Raw genomic sequence first — 24,092 nt, forward strand, 5'->3', positions numbered from 1 at the left:
CTATCAAACGGTTGAGCAGTTAAAAACATCCAGCGCGTACGTGCGCGGCAGCCGGCGAGGGCGCTTTATCACAGCCGCCGCGGACTCCAGATGTCCGCAACGCTGTTGCCGCGTGGATCAAGCGCCGCTCATTTGCATAATCGCATTCAAATTGCTTGATAAACTCGGCGCGGATTTGTTGCGCTTCTTCCTCTGTCTAAATAACAATTTGACTGTGTGACGGAAGTAAAAGAGGACACGAGGTAATGGTGGAAGTGGGTATGCACAGGTGAAATAATGTATGTGCAATTGTACATTCAGAATAGGGTTGAATTCAAATCAACATCAAAATGGAGTCGAATCGGAGTTCAAATTTCAAAAGCTGCAATTTGGGGGAAATGCCTGTGTGTTATTTGGGGTCAGGGTTCGGGGTATTACCGTACGGTCAAGCGTCTGTTTTGGACTTATGTAACAGCATCTAGTTTCAACTGGTAATACGCTATGTGATGTCAGGATGCAAAGGTTATGTTTGGGTTATGACCGTGTGGTCAAGTGTCTGAACTGAGGTTAAGTGTCTTTTTTTTTTTTAACTGATGTAACGGCATCTGGTTTCAACTGGTTTTAAGATATGTGATGCCAGGAGCTATGTGATGTCAAGAATCTTTCATCTCTTTGTCTAGTCAACAGCCAATCAGATAATTCCATGTCAGTCCTGTTACCCACATGTCTAGCCACAACCAATCAGATCGATTCACTGTCTATATAAGCCTAACTGAGAAGTGTGTTTTGTCGGATTATTACCTCTGTCCAGCTGGCCACCTGCTCCTCTTTTCCTCGATACCTTCTCGTTGTTTCTGGTCAAAGCAAGTTATTTCCATGCCTCTTGACATTATGCGATTAAAGTGTTGAACTCTTATTTGTGTCTGCGCTTTTGGGATCCAACCCCAGAACGTAACAACAACATGCTTCTTTTTAGTCAGTCAGTAGGCTTCATTTTTCATGTTTACAATATATTTTATTTATTTATTACATAATGTTTACATTCATAGAGTGATTCAGAGCCTCAAATTTCCGTGCTAAAGAAACGTGGCTGTGCCGTTTTTGTTTTTTGTTTTTTTACTTATCAGGAACCAAAAATACAATAGAAAATTACCATTATCTTATTAGTGCGGAAAAAAAGCGGCCACTGTGTGGAATAGCACATGTGCATATAGAATTGTAGGTTGACTAGTACATGTAAATAGCATATGTTGAATGTGGGTGTTAGTGCATGCACACACTTATAGTACACATGTGTACTGCATGCCATTGTGCAAAGTACAAGTTTAGTAATACATGTGTAATTAATGTGTAATAACAAGTCATGGCTGATGTCGCAGTTGCATCACAGCTGTAGTGTGATAATCTTGTCAAGTTGCATCATTGGTAATCGGAGGAGCGAAAGCGGTTTCATCAGTCCCTGCACACCTGTGTGCGTGTTTGTGTGTGTGTGTGAAGGGGTGCGCGGGTGCGGGGGGGATGGCGGCTTGTCTGATTATGCTGGGTACCGTCTGATGTGTTGTTCCGACAGCTGTTTTTATCTGGCTGAGAGCCCACCCCCGTGCCCCCAGCCTGTGTTCACACTCGGAATCCCTGCATTTGCGAGCGGCCTGTTGCGATGTAATCCACGACACATCCTTCCTAATGGACTGCTCCCTTCCCTGCGCTAAAAGCTACAGAGGAGCCGCTTAATGGCGCACGGACTCAAAATAAATCGGCAGCATACATCAGGAGCGAACAACTCACCTTGGCAATCACGTTTCAAGTTAAATGAAGGTCGCCGACCTGCGTGAACTCGCATTCATCAAGCCGGGACAGAAAGTCAAGTGTGCACACAGAACAGCCAAAGTAATTAAAGTACAATTATAGTGCACAAACTTAGCGGTGTGCAATGACTTTTAGCACTTTCACAGGACTTTTGCTGAGTTTGGTGGGTTGAATATGTTGAATATGTCTTTTTGCACTGCGGCCAATGCGACCACTGGAGCTCACTACAGTGGGTTACACACAAACCAATAATGGGGAGTACTGAGAATTTTTCCTCTCTTGCAATCAAAGTCAGCAAAGGCCTGACTGCTGGATGTCTCAAAAATATCCAGTAACCCCTGACCCATAAATATTACACACACTTATAGCTTGTAAACAATGTTGCCACAGTTACCCTGAAAAAGCCACTTTTATTGATTACTTCATTTGAAAAGTAATTAGTTAGATTACAAGTTACTTTTGTAGTTACTTTGAGCAACACCCGCTTAAGATATTTTTTTAACAATAATGTCAAAGGATCCAGTATTTATTTAATCTCGATGTGAATATATAGTTAAAGTCTTACTTGTGTCTGCACTTTGGGATCCAACCTCCAGCACATGAAACATACACATAGGTTCTTGACTGGCACAAAAAAACAAACAAAAAAAACACATTTTGACTTAATCCCACTAGCCCGACTTCTGATCACCTCGCCTAGTTCTGCAACTGATATCAGTTCACTGTCTATATTCAAAATACATTAATGGACTAGTCCCCTCTAAATTTGGGTAAAATGGAGGAAAAATAATAATTAAAAAGCACTGCATGGCCCCAAAAGATGCCGGCCCACCGGGCATCTGCCCTTTATGCCAAACGGCCAGTCCAGCCCTGATTCACACTCACACCTAAGCATCATTCCGAGTCCTCAAATTACAGAAGGAGCATGAGAAAATATTGCTGTCAAATGTCAACAGGGGTCAAATTTGACCCGAAAAGAATGTAAATGTTCAGATGCTAAAAAGGGTTGCATGCTACCATGAGACGTGGCGGCCTTCTGGATGGTGGCCGCCCCCTGGCTGAGCCTCTTCTTGGCCTGCAGGACCGGGTTCTCAAACTGGGTTTTCTGGTTGATGTGGCTGCAAAACAAACAAATGAGTACTTGCACATGTACATAAGGACGTGCGTATACAATATATGGTGCACACGTGCCCAGCACGCCGTGTGGCTTTGCCGCAGTCAATTAAGCACGCACGCGCCCTTGCCGTAAACAAAGCCGACGGCACCCGTTATTATTAATCCGCACATTAATAACACGGCGCACGTACAGCAAAGGCCGGCTGGCCTCCTTCTGTAATGGCATTCCGCCATTTCATATTGTAGGAAATGAACTCCCCCTCGCTAAGCGGCCGCTGGTGGAAAAACAAGCTAAATTGCCTGTTGGCCCCCTGGCAGGGGAAAGCAAAAAGCCATTGTTCCACGGCGAGATGTTGTCAAGCTGAAGCTCTCCATCTATCTCGCGTCCACTCTGCTTGTCCAAACAACATCTCAAGCGCTGTCACGGCTGCCTCGCAGGATTCCTCCCACAGGCTGACCAAGAAAATGCTGAGTGCTCTCCTTTTTTTTTTTTTTTTTTTTTTTTTTTAATCACCTCTCCTAATGCCGAAAAATCCCTCTGCCACAAAGCCTGCGGAGGCCACACTGAATTTGCGCTCAAAAACCGGGGGACTCTCCTGATGATTTGCTCTTCCTCGCAGGCCTTTTACATAAGGCGGGACGGATGCAAGCAGACGCGTGCTGGATAGCTAATGCTTATTTTTAAACATTAACATTCCGTGACATACAAACACGCAGCACGTGTGCTCTCTGCATAGAAATGACAACGCTCGCTTGGTTTGCTGGTGATTAGTAGTACACGGTACGTTAGTGGAGTAAAGGTGCAAATTTATAAATTCAAGTATGGTTTCCTTGTATAAACCCACATTTTTCAAAATAATTTTTCAATAGATCTTTCTTTGTTTTGAGAGGGGGTGTGGTGGAGAAATGTACGCAAGCCTCAAAACAACTTAAAATTTGTATTAATATTTTTTTTGTTTTTGTTTTAACGTTTGTGCCAGTTTTATAATTGTGGAGTGTAAAATTTGAAATTGTAATTGAATTTTGGTTGATTGCACCGCTCTACATTTATGCATGCAGTTTTAAAATGGAATTCAGTCATTCTTTTGTGTACCACTCGAGGGGGCACATCTACCCCTAGTGCAGTGGTTTTCAACCTTTTTTCAGTGACGTATCCACTCTAAAATACTTTTTCAGCCAAGTACCCTCTAAACCAGAGTGAAACATTTCAAATTGAGAAGAAGAAGAAGAAAATTCAAAACGTAAAACCAAGTGCTATGCCATTATTGTCTGATTTATTAAACTTTGAAACTCTATTTGTATTTATGTGGTCTCTTTAACTATTCGGAAATAAAAAGATGTACTATAAAAAAAAAAAGAAAAAAAAAGAAATGCATAATTAACTCACTCAGTGCCATTGACGGATATAGACGTCAGAAATCCATTTTAACTGGGCTGGCAGTGAATTAGTTAATTATAAATAAAGATTTGTGCACATATATTATAAACATAAAGTGTCATCTTTTGGGATCATGGTAAAAAGAAATAATTCACTGAATTTTACCCCTATTTGAGAACCGCAGCTCTAGTGGTACACCAACTACACTTTGATAGTCACTGGATTCATTGTAATAGTTCATGAGTTGCGCATTTGCCGAATGCATGTGATCTAGAGATGTGTCTTGTGTAATATAAAAAAGTGCAATAGTACTTATACAATAGATATGTGAATGTTTATTTTTAGCCGGTACATATTGACGCGTGCCTTTTGCGTGGCTAATGTACGCTACTACGCCACGTGGGAGGCACTCACTTTTGAAATGGGCTGCGTGCATCTGCAAGGAGGCGGCGACGCGTCAAAGCGCCCTGTTTGCTAGCGAGCCCGCCGGCGTGCTGGGAAAAAGGCATGAATCAATAAGACTTACTCCACGTAGTATGTGCCGTACTGCGGGTCGTCAATTTCCTCCCAGCCGTAAGGTAACTCTGCAGAGAGAGAGAGAGAGCGAGAGGAGGGAAGCAGAAGCACCATGTTTAGTAGACAAGCATCATCAGGGTCTCATGTTGTTTGACTTGGAAGCGGCCCGGGATCATTTAGAGAACATTTTGAGCAAACGGGCTTGAATGCAAAGCCCCTGATGAACAGATGAGGCAGAAGGAGGGAACAAAGGCGGGAGAGAGAGAGAGAGAGAGAAAGAAAGGAGCTCTTCATGCAAGAGGAAGCTTTTCACAGAGCTCGACTTCCTTCTGCCTGCTGAAATAATCCTTTAAGAAAAATGAAATAACAGGCTGGGAGAGTCTCACTGGTTGGGTTGACGCTCAGGGTGCACTTAAGGCCTCTATTAGCATCCTGAGATGTGTATGTTGTGTGTGTGTGTCGCAATTGAAATTCATCAAAGTGGGCTCATGTGAGGAAGCTGTTCTTTAGTGGTCTTGCTTGGACATGCACACTGAACTGATGAGTTTGTGAACTATAGGAAAGTGCATGTGGAGCCAACATAATGATACCACACCAAGCTGAACTACTTTTAACAATCTCCATCTAATTTATTCGTGTAGGGCAGCATGGGGAGAAAAATCCTGTAAAAACTGTGGAAAATCCAAAATCCATTCAAACTGCTAATATGTAGAACTGCAGTTGTAATATTACCAATCACCACTAGATGGCAGACATCACTTAGTTGTGCCTAGCTAAACAATATTCATTTTTTTTCGTGAGTTCATTTTTGAAAAATTTACAAAATGAGTTGTTGCACTTAAAGGGATAGCTAGACTCCATTACCGCCGGGCACTATTTTTCTGTTCATTCGTATCACTGCGCCGGGCGCTGCATACAGCTGATAGGCGCACATGCATACCACCAGCTGATAGGCATGTTTTTCGCTGAAATTATAACATAATTATAACTTCGAAAACAACAACTCGTGGATTAGTGGGAATCTATCAGCTGTATGCCGCGCGCCGCGGAGTGATACGAACGATCAGAAAAATAGTGCCCGGCGGTAATGGAGTCTGACTTTTTTTCTAGGGCAAAGTTTTGTGCTGCAAATGTATCACTCTTTTGAACACAAATCATTTTTAGAAGAAAAACGCTTCATTTCCGTGACCCCAGCCAACTTGCCGGACTACTTTCCTCTCAACCAAAACGGAACCAGAATTCGTGTACCAGAACGCTGCCTGGGGTAAGTCAGTGCTGATTGCACGCCACTGGAGGTGAGGATACAGATTCATGTCCAAAAATCTGAACTCTCTCTTTAATGTTGGTTTGCTGTTCAGCAGTTTTGTGCCATCCTTGAATGATAACGGTTATGTAAGAGAGCCTTTTGCACTGGAGAATTGGAACAAAATTTTAAGAAAGGTGCAATTAGTTTTGTCTAGCATTAGCTAACAGCGTTTGCTTCTGATAAGCAATGAATACTTGCTGACGACACTGATAATAGAGTCTATACACACCTCCATCCTCGCACTTTTCAGGGGGCTTTGCCTTCTTGGCCAAGCGGGGGTCCAACCACGTGGTCGTCTTGGTGTTGTGACTGCGGAGCACAAAGAGCAGACAAAAGTGAGTAAACCCCTCACATTTCTGCAAATATTTAATTCTATCTTTTCATGGGACAATAATGAAGAAAGGAGACTGACACAATGAAAAGTCATCAATGTACAGCTAACAGTGAAAATGCGTCTTACACAACTCAAAATACAGCCAGTAATAGCTAAACCCCTGGCAACAAAAGTGAGCACACCCCTAAGTGAAAATGTCCAAACACATTTAGTCATTTGACCAACACAGTGTCATGTGACTCGTGTTACAATGTCTCAAATGTGAATAGGGAGAAGGTATGTTAGAATTTGGTATGTGGTAAACAACCATTCCCACCTATGGACTTGAATTGATCAATATCCATCAAGTGAAGAACTGATAGTTGCAACTCACTCAATGAAGTAGACCATCCCCGTCTCGGTGTACGCCATCTCCCAGTTGAGCGGAAGCGGCTCCAGGCTGTCGTCGCGAGGAAGCGAGCTCCACGTGCGGAAGTCCATGGTACTGCTGGACTGGGCATAGCTGGGCACGGCTCGCCTCCAGTCGGCCTTGTGCTCTGCACGGAGCCAAGCAGAAAGCAGGAAGTGATCAGGGTTAGCTCGTAAGCCTCGTAAGGCCAAGGAGGCGGGGCCCACGCGGTTCATTGTACACATGCGGGTGCTGGCGCATGTTTACCCGCTCAAGGGCTGATTTGCATTTGCATGTGCACACACTGTTAGTGCTTATGCCTATATGTATGTGGGGGGTACAGATACAGATACAGAACTTCACAACCAAAATGGCAATTTGAGCCTGCAAGGCTCCCTCGGTATGCTAATATTACCTCCATTTGTTGACAGACTACATTTTCTATTTAATGAGAAACTATTCAACAATAAACACGAGTCGTGCAATAAAAGCCCTCCTCGTTCACTCTGTACCTTCCCTCAGATGCTGTTATAAAAGGATCATCCTCGTCTTTTCATGTGGCTCACTCACAACAGACTTGCCGCGAAAAAAGCAGTGCGCACTGGCCGTTAAAAGGATCGGTAGAGTGAGGCCAATTCTTTTATTTTCTTCGGTGGTTTTGAGATCAAAAGATTAACAGTTCAGCTTTGATTTCCAGATACGGATGGACAACAAGCATTATTCATAATGGAATGAAGACGGCGCTCTGGCACACCTTTATTGAGTACAAGTCAAGTCAAAGTCGCAAAACTCCAAGGCCAAGTCAAGTCAGTCACAAAAGTCAAAGGCCAAGTAAAGTCAGAGTCCACAAGGTCTGAGCCCAAGTCAGTTTTGAGTCACAGAGGTCAGAATCCAAGTCAAGTCCAAGTCATAAAAGTCCGAATCCAAGTCAAATCAGAGTGCACAAGGTTCAAGTCAAGTCAAGTCAAGTCAAGCCACGTCAGTCACAAAAGTCCGAGGCCAAGTCAAGTCAGATTCCACAAGGTCTGAGTTAAATTCAGTTTTGAGTCACAGAGGTCTGAATCCAAGTCAAGTCCAAGTCATAAAAGTCAGAATCCAAGTCAAATCAGAGTGCACAAGGTTCAAGTCAAGTCAAGTCAAGTCAAGTCAAGTCAAGTCACGTCACGTCAGTCACAAAAGTCCGAGGCCAAGTCAAGTCAGATTCCACAAGGTCTGAGTTAAATTCAGTTTTGAGTCACAGAGGTCTGAATCCAAGTCAAGACCAAGTCACAAAAGTCTGAGTCCAAGTCAAGTTAGAGTGCACAGGTCTGAGTCCAAGTCAAGTTAGAGTCACAAAAGTCAGAGCCCAGGTCAAGTTGGAGTCACAAAAGTCCAAGTCCAAGTCAAGTCACAAAAGTAGGAGGCCAAGTCAAGTCGTGTCCACAAGGTCTGAGTCCAAGTCAGTTACGAGTCACAGTGGTCCAAATCCGAGTCACGTCCAAGTCACAAAAGTCTGAGTCCACAAGGTCTGAGTCCAAGTCATCTACGAGTCACAGTGGTCCAAATCCAAGTCACGTTCAAGTCACAAAACTCTGAGTCCAAGTCAAGTCAGAGTGCACAAGGTCCGACTCCAAGTCAAGTCAGAGTCACAAAAGTCAGAGGCCAAGTCAAGCCAGAGTCATGTCCCGTTTTATTTCTTCTATAGTGATTTCCGGCAGTCCGGATGGCTTGTGGTATTGTGCTGCCACTCACAGGCCAGTGTTGATACTACGACAATGTCATTTGGTGCAGGCAAATCACTGACCAATAGATTTGTTTTTGGCAGCGGTAGGGCGGAGCAAGACAGAGCACAGTCTGTTAATTGGCTGCCGATTGTACAAGCAGACTATTTACAGAGTTATCATATTCCAGCCCAGAGAGAGAGGGAGAGAGAGAGAGAGAGAGAGAGAGAGAGAGAGAGAGAGAGAGAGAGAGAGAGAGAGAGAGAGAGAGAGAGAGAGAGAGAGAGAGAGAGAGAGAGAGAGAGAGAGAGAGAGAGAGAGACCACACAATGAGGCCACGTGAGGTCACAGCGGGGTAAAGGCCCTTCCAGACTTTACAAAAGGACCACGGAATGGTTGGTTGGGGGAGGAGGGGGAGGGCAGACGCATACGAGTCAAGAGTTGAGAGACTTAACTCTCATATTTTCCATTAACCTCTTTCTCAATTCGACCATAACTCTGCCTGCCCATCTATGGCCGCCCTGAGCGCAACGGGCCACCGATTGAAGCAGAGCCGTCGTTCGCTGGCCATAAAAAGCACTCCGGCGCGCGTCAGGGCGGGCGCAGTTCTCTTTTGTTTTGTGTGCGCGTGGGTGTGCGTGTATGCGTGTGTGTTTCGGTTCAAATATGAGAAATCTGTTGGATAAACACTGTGGATTTGTGTGGATCCTCGGTGCAGCTGAGTAAGCAGCAGCGTGAGCCCTCGCTGTTAGAACAAGGTAAAAAATAAATAGAAAGGACAAAATCGGCTTGATTTTTTTTTCCTCCCTCCATTTTAATCTGAATTCTATCACTCTAACCGCCAGGGTGTCATGCTCAATATGTGACTCATTTGACAATTTTCACTGTGTCCTCAGTGCGAAGGGCTGCCACAAGTATCTAGAAGTATCACATTAAAACAAATACAAAAAGGTGTCTTTTTGAAAGGCACCTCTGCAAAAGGTTGAACACTCGGTGCTTATGTTAATTTATCTTTACATCAAACATACTTTATATTTGCATAAAAGGGTACAAGTATTAAACCGCGAACAGTGTACAGTATAACTGAACGGGTCAACCTCCAACTTACAGTGCTTGGAAATACTTTTAGCACTTGAAGTGGACTCATTTAGTGCAGAGAGGAACACAATTACATGTTCAAGTGCCACTAATGCGCTCATGTTAGCATAATTGCTACATCAAGTATATTTTAGCTCTATTTATTTCAAAGTGCCCCTACTGCTTTGTATTCGCATGATGTGTGTGCCAAGTAGCTTTTAAATGGACAAGAGCGCGCCGCAACCAAGAGGCCGCATATTGGATTTTTACAAAATCGTGCTTTGTTTTATTAATGCTATGATGACCATGTAAAGCTATAAAGTCTTGCGCTCCTGCAGTAGAGCACGTACCTCCCCCAAGGCTGAACTGTTAACAAAAGTCGATGGCGTGCTACATTTTTTTTTTTTTTTTTGCTATACTGTAGCCTATATGCTGAATTCAAACTTGGGAAATCTGAAATGTCCAAACTGAATAAATAAACTGCATACCAACCATTAATAATTTACTTTTGGTTTAATTTATGCTACAAATGATCTTAAATGTAATTAAATTGAACAGATTGTATTGGATCAATAAACATACTAATCAAAAATTGGCCTCTTGCCTCTGACCAACTCACAAGATGAAATAAAATACAACATCAAGATATCAAGTATGATATTGCTTCTTGTTTACAATAGTTGTGCACATGCTATTTATTAGTTAACAGTAACAAGTGACAACAAACAATGTTTTTTTTGTTTGCTTACTTAATCCATTATTTCAGCTCCACCAACATAAATAGTTCCTCAAACATGGCATGGCAAACGTGGTATTAGACGTGAAGTTAGACGTTAGCTTAATATGCTATCCAGCCAAAGTTAAGACAAAACAATTTTTTCTTTGCCTCGAAAATATAATGAATATAATAACTGCATAACAGTTACAAACAAACAAATGAAGAATATAATTTTTTTACTACTACTCAATAGGTTTCTGTAATATTAGTCATTTTTCATGCCTGTGAGTGGAGATGAAAGAGTTCAATTTGAGTTAACTGTGTGCGGTGGACCGATCCCTTTTTCCAGAATATGCCTATGAGCATTGTTGTTATCTATCTAGATGGGTTGTTCCATCATATGTACTGAAATATCAGTTGCTAAAAGGTTTGTAAAACCGCCACTCTCGATGCTAACCGTTAGCATGTCAAAGGTATTTAGTATTACGCTAGCATGCTAGCAGGGGCAACACTTTGGTTTTTTAGAAAACATTGTGTAATTTACTGTGTTTTATGGTAAGTTTGACAGTAAACGTCTACTGGGAGAGGTATTAAACTTTGAAGCCTCTTTTTGATTTAAAAAAAAAAAAAAAAAAGTATGCTGTTTGCCAAACTGCTGCTGTAAAGTGAATTGAATTGACCTAGCTGCCACCTTACAGCGCTCATACTGTATCTGAAGTTTGTCTTATCTCAAGGCACCACAAAATCAAACAAAACAAACAAACAAACAAACAAACAAACGAAATCAGTTGGAAATCAGTATGTATGTACCTGCTAAAGTAAACACGACCAGGCTCCTCAGGTTAAGGTCAGGCGAAAAAGTGTTTAACGTCTCAAATCGTGTACAATCTGCAAAAAGTCCTCTTTTTCCACTAAGATGACGGAGACCGACAGTTACACTGACGCCGCCTGGCTCGTCCTCGCCCGAGGACGCGTAGGAGACAATATGGTGGAAAAAAGGCCCGCTGATTTAGCGTGACGCGAACTCACCAGGCAAGCCGTTGACCAGCGGTGGCCTCTCGTCGTCGTCCTCCTCCTCGGGCACGGCGCTGTCCTTGCGGTCCATCTTACTGACCGAGGTGGTGCGCTTGCGAGGGACGTCGCCACCAAAGTCCTCGTCGAACAGGACCTGGTCCACCAGGTCGGGCTGCACTAAGTTGGGCTCGGCGGGGGGCTTTGGGGTCCCGTAGAAGTTGCCTTTAACAAAGTGTGAAAAGAAAAAATATATTGAAACCAAATTGAACTGTAAGGACAGAGAGGATACTAGTACATGGACCTTCAGCTGGATTTTCACGATGTGAATACCGTATTTTCCGCACTATAAGGAGCACCTAAAAGCCTTCAATTTTTTCAAAAGCTGACCATGCGCCTTATAATCCAGTGCGACTTATATATGGATCAATATTGAGCCGCAACAGGTCTCGCTGTCAAGACGCTATCGGTGACCCTGCACGATCGGTGACGCGCATGCGCAGAAGATCCCGCCATCTTGGATCGCTAGCTAATACTAATACTTTACCTCACAGAAAATAATAAAACAGCTGTTTATCCATTTTGGGAGTGAATGGAGTTGTCAGAAAGCTGGTTTGTAATCTATTAATCAAGTTTGATTGACCTATCTGACTGTTTTGTTGACATTCCCTTTAGCGCAGCACCATCTAATGGATGCATAACGTAACCCCAGCATCTACTGTAGCGCCTTATATATGGAAAAAGTTTTAAAAGATGTCATTCATTGAAGGTGCGCCTTATAGTGCGGAAAATACGGTAAATGCTAAATGCTCAAATAGTTTTCCACATGTGGCCAAGACAGAAACAAGTTATGGATCAACCTTGTTACCTTAACACAAAGACGCACCAAGATTGCCGATTTGCCAGCACGCGTCTTCCAAAGCGTGTATAATTCACATCTCTTAACCCGCTCCTCCTCATGAGATGCGCCACCATGGGGCTTTTGTGACTCATGTAACATTAAAAATCACTCAGCTCGGAATTTGCCAGCGACTAATTACACTGTTCATTGAATACGGCAATTAGCTATCTTCTCAGCTTGCCATTTCCCCCCACACGTAATGAAGAAAAACCTTGTGTTACACATGATAAATATTTAGTCAGATAACAGAAGCGAGGGGGGAGGATGCGGGGGTATCTCGGTGCGGAAAAACGAGGACGCTTGGCTAAATGGCGTGCTGCTGGATGCGCTCACCTCCATTTATTTGCAGGTAATCCATTTGCAAGGTCGAGTATTTCCCTCCCATAAATGATCGCCAAATAAGAGTCGGCTACGCTTTAATCACGATTTTTAATGAGATTAATTAAAGAACAGAGAGTGACACCACTGGGAAATGCAATTTAATTACCCTCTGTTAAAAAAAAATTAAAAAAAATGCCTTTTTTGATGCCGCTGCACACGAGAGCAGAATCTTTTCATGTACTTAACAAGGAACGCGCCGACGTGACGGGTCTTGAGCTGTGATTTTATCATCTCTCCGTGTGCATGTACAGCTTGGCCTGACGTGCTTGAAACATGGCCGCTTGCATGTGTTCCATCTCCACACAGGATGGTGGATGGATGGCACCCCTCACACCCACCCACCACCAAAACGCACACACATCCACTGTTGGAGCCATTATTGCAGTGTTCTTTGTTTTCCTTCTCTTTGTGTGATTTTTGAGTTTGACCGCATGGCGACGCATGCGTCCCCAGGAAATAATTAAATGAAGCTTATGATAATGAGGGTCAGGTGTGTGTGTGTGAACCTGGAAGGCAAACAGTTTTTAGACCGTTGTCGTTGTATGTGGGAAAGGTTCGTGTTGTGTTTTGGAACATTGGACTTTATTGGGATTAAATATTGTTTGACCACAGAACGCAACATTTTTTTGGATTTTGGATTTGTATTTTTTTCTACTGAGATAACGACACACGTCAGAGTTGTATCCGGTTCACCCCAACACAAATATAGCATCTTATACTAGTAGGAAAGAGACTCTATATCCACAACAAAATACAATACTAGAGTAATCGCCCCATCATTGCGGGGGTTACATTACAGTCTACAAAAATTGAAATCCGTAATATAGATATACGCTATTTAAAAATGCTACTATAGTAATAACACGAATATATTTAAACAATTTATATATTGAGTGAGAGAGCAAACGTATATAAACTATGTAACTCTGTCTGCCTTTATGTATTGAGTTACAGTATTTTTATTCCAAACTAATGAATTTAGAATCATCAATGAATCATGCCCAAAGATGTAGATTCTAAAACAAACTTACAGGAATTCCTTTCTGTAGGCATAAAAAGCAGGATTGAAGATGATTGACCTTCAATAATTTTAAGCAAAAACGAGGATGCGGATGATATACTGGACTTCCTGTTTTCAATCTTCTTCTGTACTCAAATTTACAAAGTGTCCAACTAAATGGAGTACGCCACCTGTCGGAAGACCGTGAAATTACACCAAAAACAAACAGGAGTAAGAACAAAATAGTTGTGAACTGTACAAAAATGTTTTACTAAAAATGTTGTGCTAAGATCTGTCATGGCAAAACTCCAGGGTCTCGTTTTCAGGTCGCGTATGAGGAATTCTGGAGTATTACTCAAAGTCGGCCTTGGAGATACATTTCCCAACAGTTAAACCTTAAATGCACATCTCGTGCTATTACAAAATATAAAACCACTTCACATAGCACATCCTATGCGCGTGCCAGAAACTGCTCCTGGATGCAAAGCGAGCCTCTCCAGTCGATCCGCCCGCTGTTTACGAGGCGACGCTGTTGGCCGCATACATCAAAGACGTCTTCATTAGCGGGTGCGAAGATGGCGAGCAGAGATGGAGGAGCCCGGTGGCTAATTTGCCGTCACGCTGACATTCATCAGCCGCGCTACCTGTTTGATTAATGAGGCGCTAGCAGATTACATGCGACTTGCGTCAGATGTTTTCCATATGTACCTGCAAGCGCCGAGACACTTCAATAACATCGATAAATAGTCCTCAAAATACACGTTTATTCATTTCAAATGGTGTGACATTCATAACGTTCCTAATATGACTTAAATTTACAGGAAAATTAAAAACATTTAAAAAAAAAAAGAGACACATGAGATTCAAATAAGAAATGTGAGCTTGTTGACAGGGTTTATTTACCATGACAGGGTGGACGATTTAGCTAATTTTAGCATTTTGTGAGAGCATGATGTAAATCAGGGTAACTATTAAATATATTCGAATTTCTGAAACATTTTTATAGCAGTCGATATTCCACCATGACAGAGTGGACGTGTTAAGCTTGAAAGCATCTAAATACACACAATTTCTTCAATGACAATTACAGTACACCATGATGATGTTGATAATCACAATGATTGGTTTTATCAAGTAACTTGCTGTGGATATTAAAACCGTGTACTTGTATCGTGAGAGTGACCCATACACAGTAAAGAGTGGGACCAAATAGACTCAGTTTTAGAGTAATATTTGCACTTGGAAGAGAGTAAAATAAAGAATTGGAAAAAAAATAAATAAATAAAAATAAAAGTCACTCAAGGGTTGAGGAACGAACTCACCACTGTCAGCGTGGGAGACAGCCGATCGACTCAATGAGTCACGTAGCTCTTCATGTGTGTTAGCATATCGCTCATGTCAGCTGTAATCTTCTTAACTCCAAGAAACCAAAAATGATGTTTTTGGTCTCTTGGAGATAAGCAAAAAGTACGAGGAGCATAGCTCAGATGGTAGTATCACAGTCTCCCAAGCTGAAGGTCGTGAGTTCGTTCCTCAACCCTTGAGTGACTTCCCCCCCCAAATTTTTATTGTACTCTCTTCCAAGTGTAAATATTACTCTAAAACTGAGTCTAATTGGTCCCACTGTAATAAATTGAGTCAAATTTACTCTACAGAGTTCACTATGTATTCATAGTTTCATTACTTTTTCTCCCTTTTTTTTTTTAAAGCCCAGTTTTCAAGTGAAGTTTGGCTTCACTCCTGGTTGTCATAGTAACGGCAGCTGCACTTGTCATTGGCTCAGCAGTATATGGGACGTGCCAAACAAACAATCTAAGAAAGATCGTCCTCACCTTGCCTCTAATCATGCCTTGCCGGGCACAATGGCGGTTCTTAAGAGGGTTGGAGTGATTAATAAAAGAGCAGAGAAGAGAGTATTTAAGATAAATTATGCGTATGAACAGCGACTATAAAAGCGGAGGTTAAAAAAAAAAAAGAAAAAAAAAAGAATGCTATACATGAGCCATTAACATAATGAGCATCCAGCCAAGTCACTTGAGACTATTAGCGAGACTATTACGGTTATCTCCGAGCCCCATTAGCCCGCTACCTTGCGCACAGTTCAGTCAGTGTGAAGTGACGGCAATTGGCCGGCTCGCCACACACACACGGGGAGCCGTAACCACGTTGACCTGCGACAGAACCCGTCTGACCTTGTTTATTTTTGCTCTATTTTTTTTATTTTTTTTTTTCCAGTGCACTCCAAGCCAAGCTCAACGGGGAAAGGAGAGAAAGAGGGAGAGAATGGAAATGGAGAGGCAGTTCCTTAATGCGATTACTTCCACTCCGCCTTGGAGTGCAGAGAGCTCGACACTCGCAGCGCAAGCTTGTGCTGACTGGCTTGGCTTTTAGTGGCAAGAAAAAAAAAGCCCGGAAAGGAGATAAGTGTTCCGCAGAGATACGGAGAACACTGACACCTGCCCGCCCGCAGAATGTTTCGTGAAAAGAACACTATATATAGGCCGGGTGTTCCAACATTCGGTATCAGGGATGGGCACGAGCTTCCCACACTCGGTTCATTTTTGAAAATTAAACTTTTACTGTAGCTGTCAAGTTTTAAGCGGTAATAACAGTGTTCATGACTAGTAGACGTCGCTCAAACGCGCCTCCGACCTCAAGACTGTAAATCAGTTTCAAAGTTAAAATATGTTCAGCAAATTTAAACAAACCTATCTGCCTAGTTTGATTAAGTCATTTGCTCCTAATAACGTGTAAATACGTTTTTCTTTTCATGTTCTAAGTGTCCCAAAGACGTATTTATCCGTTTTTGTTTGTTTGTTTGTTTTTATGCTAGAGCATACAGAAGGCTTTGATACAGCCTCTCAATTGCAAAGAACGGTTGCAGAAATGGTAGTTATTACACAAACGCCCAGCAGGTGGCAGCAGAGCAAAGGAGATCAACCAGGGCCATATAGAAAAAAAGCTCAATTACTTACAATTTTAAATAGATTTGTGAAAACTGATGAAACTTAGCTCTCTTCTAATGCTAATTGCTGCAAAACGGAAACAGATAGAAACATACTTTTTTTTCCTGATGAAAGAAGAGACTTTAATCTTTCTTTTGATAGGTTCCATGATTTTATAATCAATAGAACACAATATTCTGTGGGCCTTGCAAAATCAGTCAAAATCCCAAAAAACAGCCGGGAGCGAACGGGACTGCTTCTGTGAAAATGGCTGCGAGTGAATGAGTTCATGACACTATCAACCATGAAAGATTTCAACCTAAGTCGCCACTACAACATTGATCTCAAAAGTACACAATCAGCATTGGAACCGTTTACGGTTTGTTTGAAGTGATGAGGAATTACTAAATTTGTATCTACAAAAACATGGATACGTTCAGTGCTTAGTATCGTTACAAACAGCTGTTGTGACAGATGGCACAACAGCGATGATGCACGGAAAGGACGATCGGGGACCAACTTTACTGCTTTATGCTCCCTGTTAAGACAGTTGTGAGATTTTGATTGACATGCAGGACAAATATATGGTTGTATAATATTACAATCTTTCAGTAGTTGTTTTTTTACAAAAAAAAAAAAAAACATGGACAAAATGAGTTAATGTCCTGGTTTGCTAGTTTTGTGCTATCTTTGAATGGCAAATTTTTATCCATCTCAGGAGGCGGCCATTTTGCCACTTGCTGTCGACTGAAAATGACATCAGGTAATGTTACCTGACAAAAATGAATGAAACAGGTGAGCCGTGATTGGTCGTTACCTTTCATGACTGATTATCTCATTTACTCCCAGCCATTTTCACAGAAGCAACCCCCTTTACGCCCGGTTGTTTTACTGGATTTTGACTGATTTTACAATGTCCACACAATATTGAGTTCATGGAACCTACCAAAAGAAAAAATAAAATCTCTTCTTTCATCAGGAAAAAAAAAAAAAGTATCTGTTTCCGTTGTGCAGAAATTAGCATTAGAATATGGCTAAGTTTCATCATTATTCACAAATCTTTTTAGAATTGTGAGTAATTGAGCTTTTTTTCAACGTGGCCCTGGTTGATCTCCTTTGCTCTGCTGCCACCTGCTGGCCGCGTGCAATAACTACCATTTCTTCAACTGTTTGCAGTTGAGAGGCTGCATCAAAGCCTTCGGTATGCTATTGCATAATAAAAAAAACAAATAATCCAAAAACGTATAACTATGTCTTTGGGACATGTAAAACATTTAAAATAGAACGTATTTATACGTTTTTGGGAGCAAATGAGTTATTTGTGAGGGTGGCGTCCTTTTTCCTACTCTCCCTCGCTAGCACACTTTCTTTTGTCGGGTCAATGTTTTTCCATGCTGGGAGGCCACTTGACACCTCCCGGGAGAAGATGGCCGACGTTTTATCTCAGAGATCACAGACTGATGGAAGGAGCTGATGCAACAAGCCCACATCCAACAGCGCACCTTGCCCGTGGACACGCACGCACGCACGCACGCACGCAAACACACAAGGCTTCTCTCAGCCTTAAGGCGCTTTTCTGGCTGGAGGAGGATTTGGCTTTATCTTTTTAATTCTCCATCATATGGGGAAGAGAGGCGCTCAGATGCCGCCGCTGAAAGGGAAGGAGGCAGAGAGCGCCGTGCGCAGCCGGTCCATTCAGGTCGCTCGTGAATTGTGGGGGGAAAAAAAAAACAAAAAAACAAATCCTCGCCTTTATTTTGCCCGCCGTGCGGATTTGAGACCAGAGAGAATGCGCTTCGCTCGACGCGAGCAGGCAGATTATCATGTTATTGCTGTAATCATCGCGCAATGTAAGAGAAATCCCACGCCCCCACCCTTTTTTGGGAGTAACACAATAGCGTCCGCACACATTTGGCGAGGCCTCACCCCGGGTTTTCACCGGATGCGGTTGCGGTGCGGTTGCGGTGCGGTGCGTCTTGACTGCGTGCTCCGGACGGGTCAATTTTTTTGTCAATCCACACCGGCTCCGCACAGCTGCGGTCCGGCAGCTCCGTCGCCGCCCACTTCCCAACGTGTCTCGCGGGACCGCGCGCGCGCGATCATGTGGCATTTCACAACGACAAACATACAGAAAGTCTGTGCTCAACAGAGAAGCAGAAAGAGAGGTGGACTTCTTTTGATTTAACCTTTTCTTCTTCTTCTGCTATGAGATTCCATGCAGCATCCTTTTTTTGGTTGTCCTTGTAAAGTATATTAATAACGAGAGTCGGGTCAGTGCGGGTCCACTCTTTATTTCTGTCTTCCCCGTCCGGCTGCCGCTCAGTACGGCAAGCGAGACGGGCACAACAAGCAATCGCGAACATCAAACTCACAATACATTACAGTCCTTATAAAAAGGATGTGCCGTGTCATATATTATTTTGTGGTTTTCCACCTCCAATATAAACCTCTCCTCGTCCATGTTCGCTGGTGTCTAAACCGTGAATGAGCACATGGCCCGGCGACGCCCACGTCACGTTTTGCTGAAAAACTTGCGAAATAGGAGCTGGCGAGTGTTTTATTCTGAAAGGTAACCGGAAATGTATTTTGAAACTGCCTCGGTCTTCCTGTCCCGCTCGATGTGTTTTGTGCTAGCTTGCCATTTGCCGGAGGCCTACCGCTGCGGCGTCCGGCAAAAATAGAAAATAGGTCTATCCTTGCGGAAGGCTTGCGGCACGCCGCAGGCCTTCCGCAGTCGACACGCAACGCACCCGCAAGCGGTGTAAACTGCACCATTCGAATGAATGGAATCTAATTGCTTGCGTCGCCGGACCGCACCGCAACCGCACCGCAACCGCACCGCAACCGCATCCGGTGAAAACCCGGGGTCAGAATGCAAGGAGAGCGCTCGTTGCAGGTGAGGTCGTCTGCGAGACTTCCAATTTGAGTGCTACTGTGATAGGAAAAACAAACAACAGTTCTCTCTGTGGAGTCGTCAAAACAAAGTGACAACAAATAGTCTATGTGATCAACAAAATGATCTAGTGTCCTTTTTCTGGGCTTTGTTGCCTTTTGCGGGGCAACATTTGTTTTGCCCCCAAAATTCCACAAAAAGGAAATTTAATTCCAGGAGATAAAGGACAGATGGCAGAAATTTTGTGAGTTTGCTTCATAACGGAAAACAACAACCACCAAAACATTTTTTTTTTTAGTTTAAAAATAAAAATTGTAACATTTGGTGATACATCGATTTAATTGCACACTGAACTATTTTCTTATACTGTGATGACTTTGAGTGATTTTTTCCTTCTTTTTTTTTTGTAAATGCTTTTACATTTAACTTGTAAAATTACAACTATTTTTGTTTAATTAAGAGGTGCATTTTCCATAATATTACACTATTCTTGTGAATATTTATATCCAGAATACTTGACAGGTACACCTTTAGTTTTTGCAACTTCTAAAGTGTTTTTTATAATAATAATATTAATAATAATAATAATAATAATAATAATAATAATAATAATAATAATAATAATAATAATAATAATAATAATAATAATAGCAATTATAAAAGAAAAAATCTAACTTCATTTATACATATATTTTTTTCTTATTATGGGTTCTTTGTGGATTATTTTCACAACATTTCAACATAAGAAATTTACTTTCATATAATTTAAATGATTTTTTCATTATACAATGGATTCATGGCAATTCGAGATTTGGCATTCACAAAGTCACCTGTTCACAGATTTTTTTTTTTTACCCATCGCAGAAAAACAAGCTATTTTTTTCTATGTCAAGTCTGATCAAATTTTACATTGATTCTCCGATCTTTATTTTCATTGTATTACCGGTAGTAAAGTTTTATTCTCGTGTGCAGTTTTTCCTTAGGATATTACAACTTTGCTCTTGTAAAATGTCAAATTTCTTCTATATGGGGATGTTATTTTATTAAAATTATAACCCCTCCTCCTAGTTGAGTTAAATATTCATCCGCAAAAATCAATAAAAGTATCACTATTCTTTCCTCCACAGCATCAACTGCTGGATGTGGTGTTACCCCTCACGCAATATGACCTCAACTCATCTTAATGCGGACAGTCCTTTTGTGGACATTCAGAGTTGTGTATGGACGTGTCTGACGAGCCAGCTGCTGGGATCAGCAGGTTGGCCGGTTTACATGAGGTCAACACGCAGCGCCGCAGCTGCTCAGCACGTTCTCGACACACGCAGCGTGATGGCACGCCACCAACCACAAAAGACAGACCGGCAAGACCGAGGCTGGCACGACCTATAAGTCAACAAAAAAAAATGATTCCGAGATGTCAACTTCCATCACATGGATACTGCATATGTGCTGGAATATGCGCCATTATGTGCATGCTACGTCAAGTCATTTCATTTATATGGCGCCGATTCACAACAGAGGATATCTCAACAAACTCCACACGTTGTGCAGGTGAGGAACCACACTCCTCATACATTATATATGGAAAGAAATCAATGGAATCCCACTTGAGCAAGCACTTGATGATGGAGCTAAGCGAAAATTCTGTCGAAGGTCGACAGGGCTGTTTTTGCTCATTTGAGTTGATTCTAGATTCGCTGCTGAAACGGTAAACGGATAGCGAATGTGGATTTTGGGTGTGAGTCTGAGCTCTAATATACACACAGAGACAATAACTCTTTGACTGCCAAAAACGTTTAATGACGATTGGTAAAATCACGATGTATGCCGCCATAAACGTTAAATGACGTCATCTACTTTTTTTTTTTTTTTTTCAACCCCTGGGCAGTATCTTATTTTGAAATGACTTGGTCAGAACCATCAAAAAGCCCAAAACGGGTCACAATAATGCCTAAGGGTTTTAAGTGCAACGTCTAAGTGCAGCGCTGCCTGGTCAATGGGTTATGGAATCAAAAACACCAACTAACTGTGGCCAGTAGATGGCAGCATTGTGTCTCTTTTCAATGGGCTGCCGGTGTATGGAATTACAATGAAACATGACGGAATCTGATGAAATCTGATGAATGCTCGTAATCGGCAAAATCGTCTGGCACTGTGGGGGTTGTGTTGTTTTGATAATGTGTGGCAGTAAAAGAGTTAAAGGCCCAGTATGCCAGTTTCACTCAGGAAAATGCACTTTTTAAATACAGGATGTACACACTTTCACTTTCTCTCAGTCTACACATCTACACATTTTTTTTCACTCACTCACTCACAGAAACTTACGTGTGCGAATGAGTGAGTGAAAAAAAAAAAAAATCCGTGCGTGCTTTCAAATTGCCGCGGGAGTGACGTCACGCACCCGACACGTTCGCCCGGCCCCGTTTGCAACACGCCACCCCCGCTCTGCGATTGGCTGGAGGGGTGTAAACACCGTCTTTCCACACAAAATGGCAAAATACAGGCTGGGAGGGTGGGGGTTTAGGACGAAATCACCACCAACGATTAACACAAACCCAGATGTGTAGAGTGAGCGAAAGTTAAAGTGTGTACATCATGTCTTTAAAAAGTGCATTTTCCTGAGTGACTCCAGCAGACTGCGCCTTTAAATGCCACACACCCTGACCCTGATTGGCTTCAACTGCGCTCCATTGCTATCGATACGTGCGATTCCACTTACCATCATAGGTGCCGCTCTCCAAAAGAAGGCCGCTCTCCTCCAGGATCCGGAAGTCTCCCAGGCTGATGAAGTTGTAGTCCACGCCGGGCACCTCTCCCTCCCGAGGGAGCCTGGTGGTGCCTGTGCAAAGCAAAAGAAAAAAAAGAAAAAAAAAAGAAAAGATTCAATCACTTAAACTTGAAAACTGCTCAGCAACAAGCTCGAAAAGAAGCAGCACCGAGGTCAACAAAATTGAAATGCTGCACGTGGAGACTGAACCGATCGTCGGTGCCAACTTCAGTGCAAATGACGTACACGAAGGTTCACGTGGGACCATTCATTCACTCGCTTCGTGGATTCTCTTCAAGGTCGAACGAAGGGCGAGAGGAAGCACAGGAGCACGTGCACTCGTTCATTCAGGTTATTACACGTCCGTCACGCTGGATTTATGCTAAGTGGCATTCAAATGGGGACAATCACAGCATGTTGCGGTATCACACAGGAATATAACATGCAATGTGACGCCAAGAAAAAGCTATTACGCTAATCTCCCAACCTCCCTCACAGATATATGACCTTTGGTAAGTGTTATAAAAATGTATGGTGCCAAAAGATGAGCCCTCAAACAAACTAACCTTTTGACATCTGCTGTATAAGACATCCGTTAAACTGAATATCCTTCTTGTAAGTCAAAGTCGCACTGCACGTTTTGGCTCCGGCGCGGCTACGATAGAACGCTCGCTGACGGGTTGGAAATAGCGCTAACACGGACCAAAATGAGTCAGTCGGTTTCTTGCTTTCACACTGTGACTGATCCGTGTTGCTAACTGTTGATTTAATCATATGTTATTCACAGGATGGCTTCCTTGATATTTTTAACATGTGAAGCAATTAGCGGGCAAGTCGAGTTGATTGCAGAGGCCCAATGTCCTCCTATTAAGTAACTTTATGTCGCTATTCCCACTCTTTGTTTTGTTTTGATTTTCCACTCTTATGTTCCCGCTCTAATTGGACGGTGACAGCTTCTTGGTGCCCCAGCAGATGATTAAATGGCCCGTTTGATAGTGAGACAAACATCAGAGGAGCCGTCTTTGCAGAGCTCCTTGGTAACGCGCTTTTTGTGTTAGTCGAAGCGCTTGACACTTTCGCTTGTCGCGCGAGAACGCCGGCCTGCGCCGCTTCTCATTAGCAAGGGGTCCGACTCGTGGCTTTGCTCTCAAAAATGTCCCCCTGTAGCCCAATTACTTGAGCCGCCGTCGCCGCGTACCTGCCAACTGTCTCCCGCAACCATTATCCCGCCACGCCAGGGCATCGCTCTCCAGTGGGCGGCGACATAATGAGGCCTCGTTCCAGTTGGACGCCGCAGCCGAGTGAGAGCAGAGGAGGAGCAGCCACTTCGGATGTCGATGTTTTGGAAAGTGTCACAATGCAGAGTGCACCAGACACTCTTTTTAGGGACAGATGCACAATAATAAATATTGGGTGGTGACTGGAACAAAACTAACTAACTAACTAACTAACTAACTAACTAACCAGGCAACCAACTAACTAACTAACTAGGCAACCAACTAACTAACCAACCAACCAGGCAACCAACTAACCAACCAACCAGCCAGCCATAACCAAACACAGTATAACTACAACTAACTAACTAACTAACTAACTAACCAACCAACCAACCCGCCATAACCAAACACAGTATAACTACAACTAACTAACTAACTAACTAACTAACTAACCAACCAACCAACCAACCAACCAACCAACCAACCATAACCAAACACAGTATAACTACAACTAACTAACTAACTAACTAACTAACTAACTAACTAACTACGAATGGACTAACAAAATAAGCAACAAATCAAGTAGCGAATGAATAACTTATGTAACTGCTTAGCTTACTAACTTAACTACGCCGCCATTAACTACTAAGTGTCAAACA

The 24,092-nt window shown here is 42.6% G+C and overlaps 1 protein-coding gene across 1 annotated transcript in view; it reads right to left on the reverse strand.

Annotated features, from left to right (window-relative positions):
• The window catches only part of magi3b (membrane associated guanylate kinase, WW and PDZ domain containing 3b), a 131,221-nt gene that overhangs the window by 19,010 nt on the left and 88,119 nt on the right, over window positions 1-24,092 (reverse strand). The window contains exons 3-8 of the mRNA XM_077528894.1: window positions 22,169-22,288; window positions 11,348-11,554; window positions 6,809-6,971; window positions 6,331-6,410; window positions 4,806-4,863; window positions 2,803-2,903 (exon numbers count right to left, since the gene is read on the reverse strand). Coding sequence (XP_077385020.1) covers window positions 2,803-2,903; window positions 4,806-4,863; window positions 6,331-6,410; window positions 6,809-6,971; window positions 11,348-11,554; window positions 22,169-22,288 — 729 coding nt within the window. The remainder of the gene's footprint in view (window positions 1-2,802; window positions 2,904-4,805; window positions 4,864-6,330; window positions 6,411-6,808; window positions 6,972-11,347; window positions 11,555-22,168; window positions 22,289-24,092) is intronic.

Source organism: Festucalex cinctus, chromosome 8, assembly GCF_051991245.1.
Source record: "Festucalex cinctus isolate MCC-2025b chromosome 8, RoL_Fcin_1.0, whole genome shotgun sequence".
Taxonomy (NCBI): domain Eukaryota; kingdom Metazoa; phylum Chordata; class Actinopteri; order Syngnathiformes; family Syngnathidae; genus Festucalex; species Festucalex cinctus.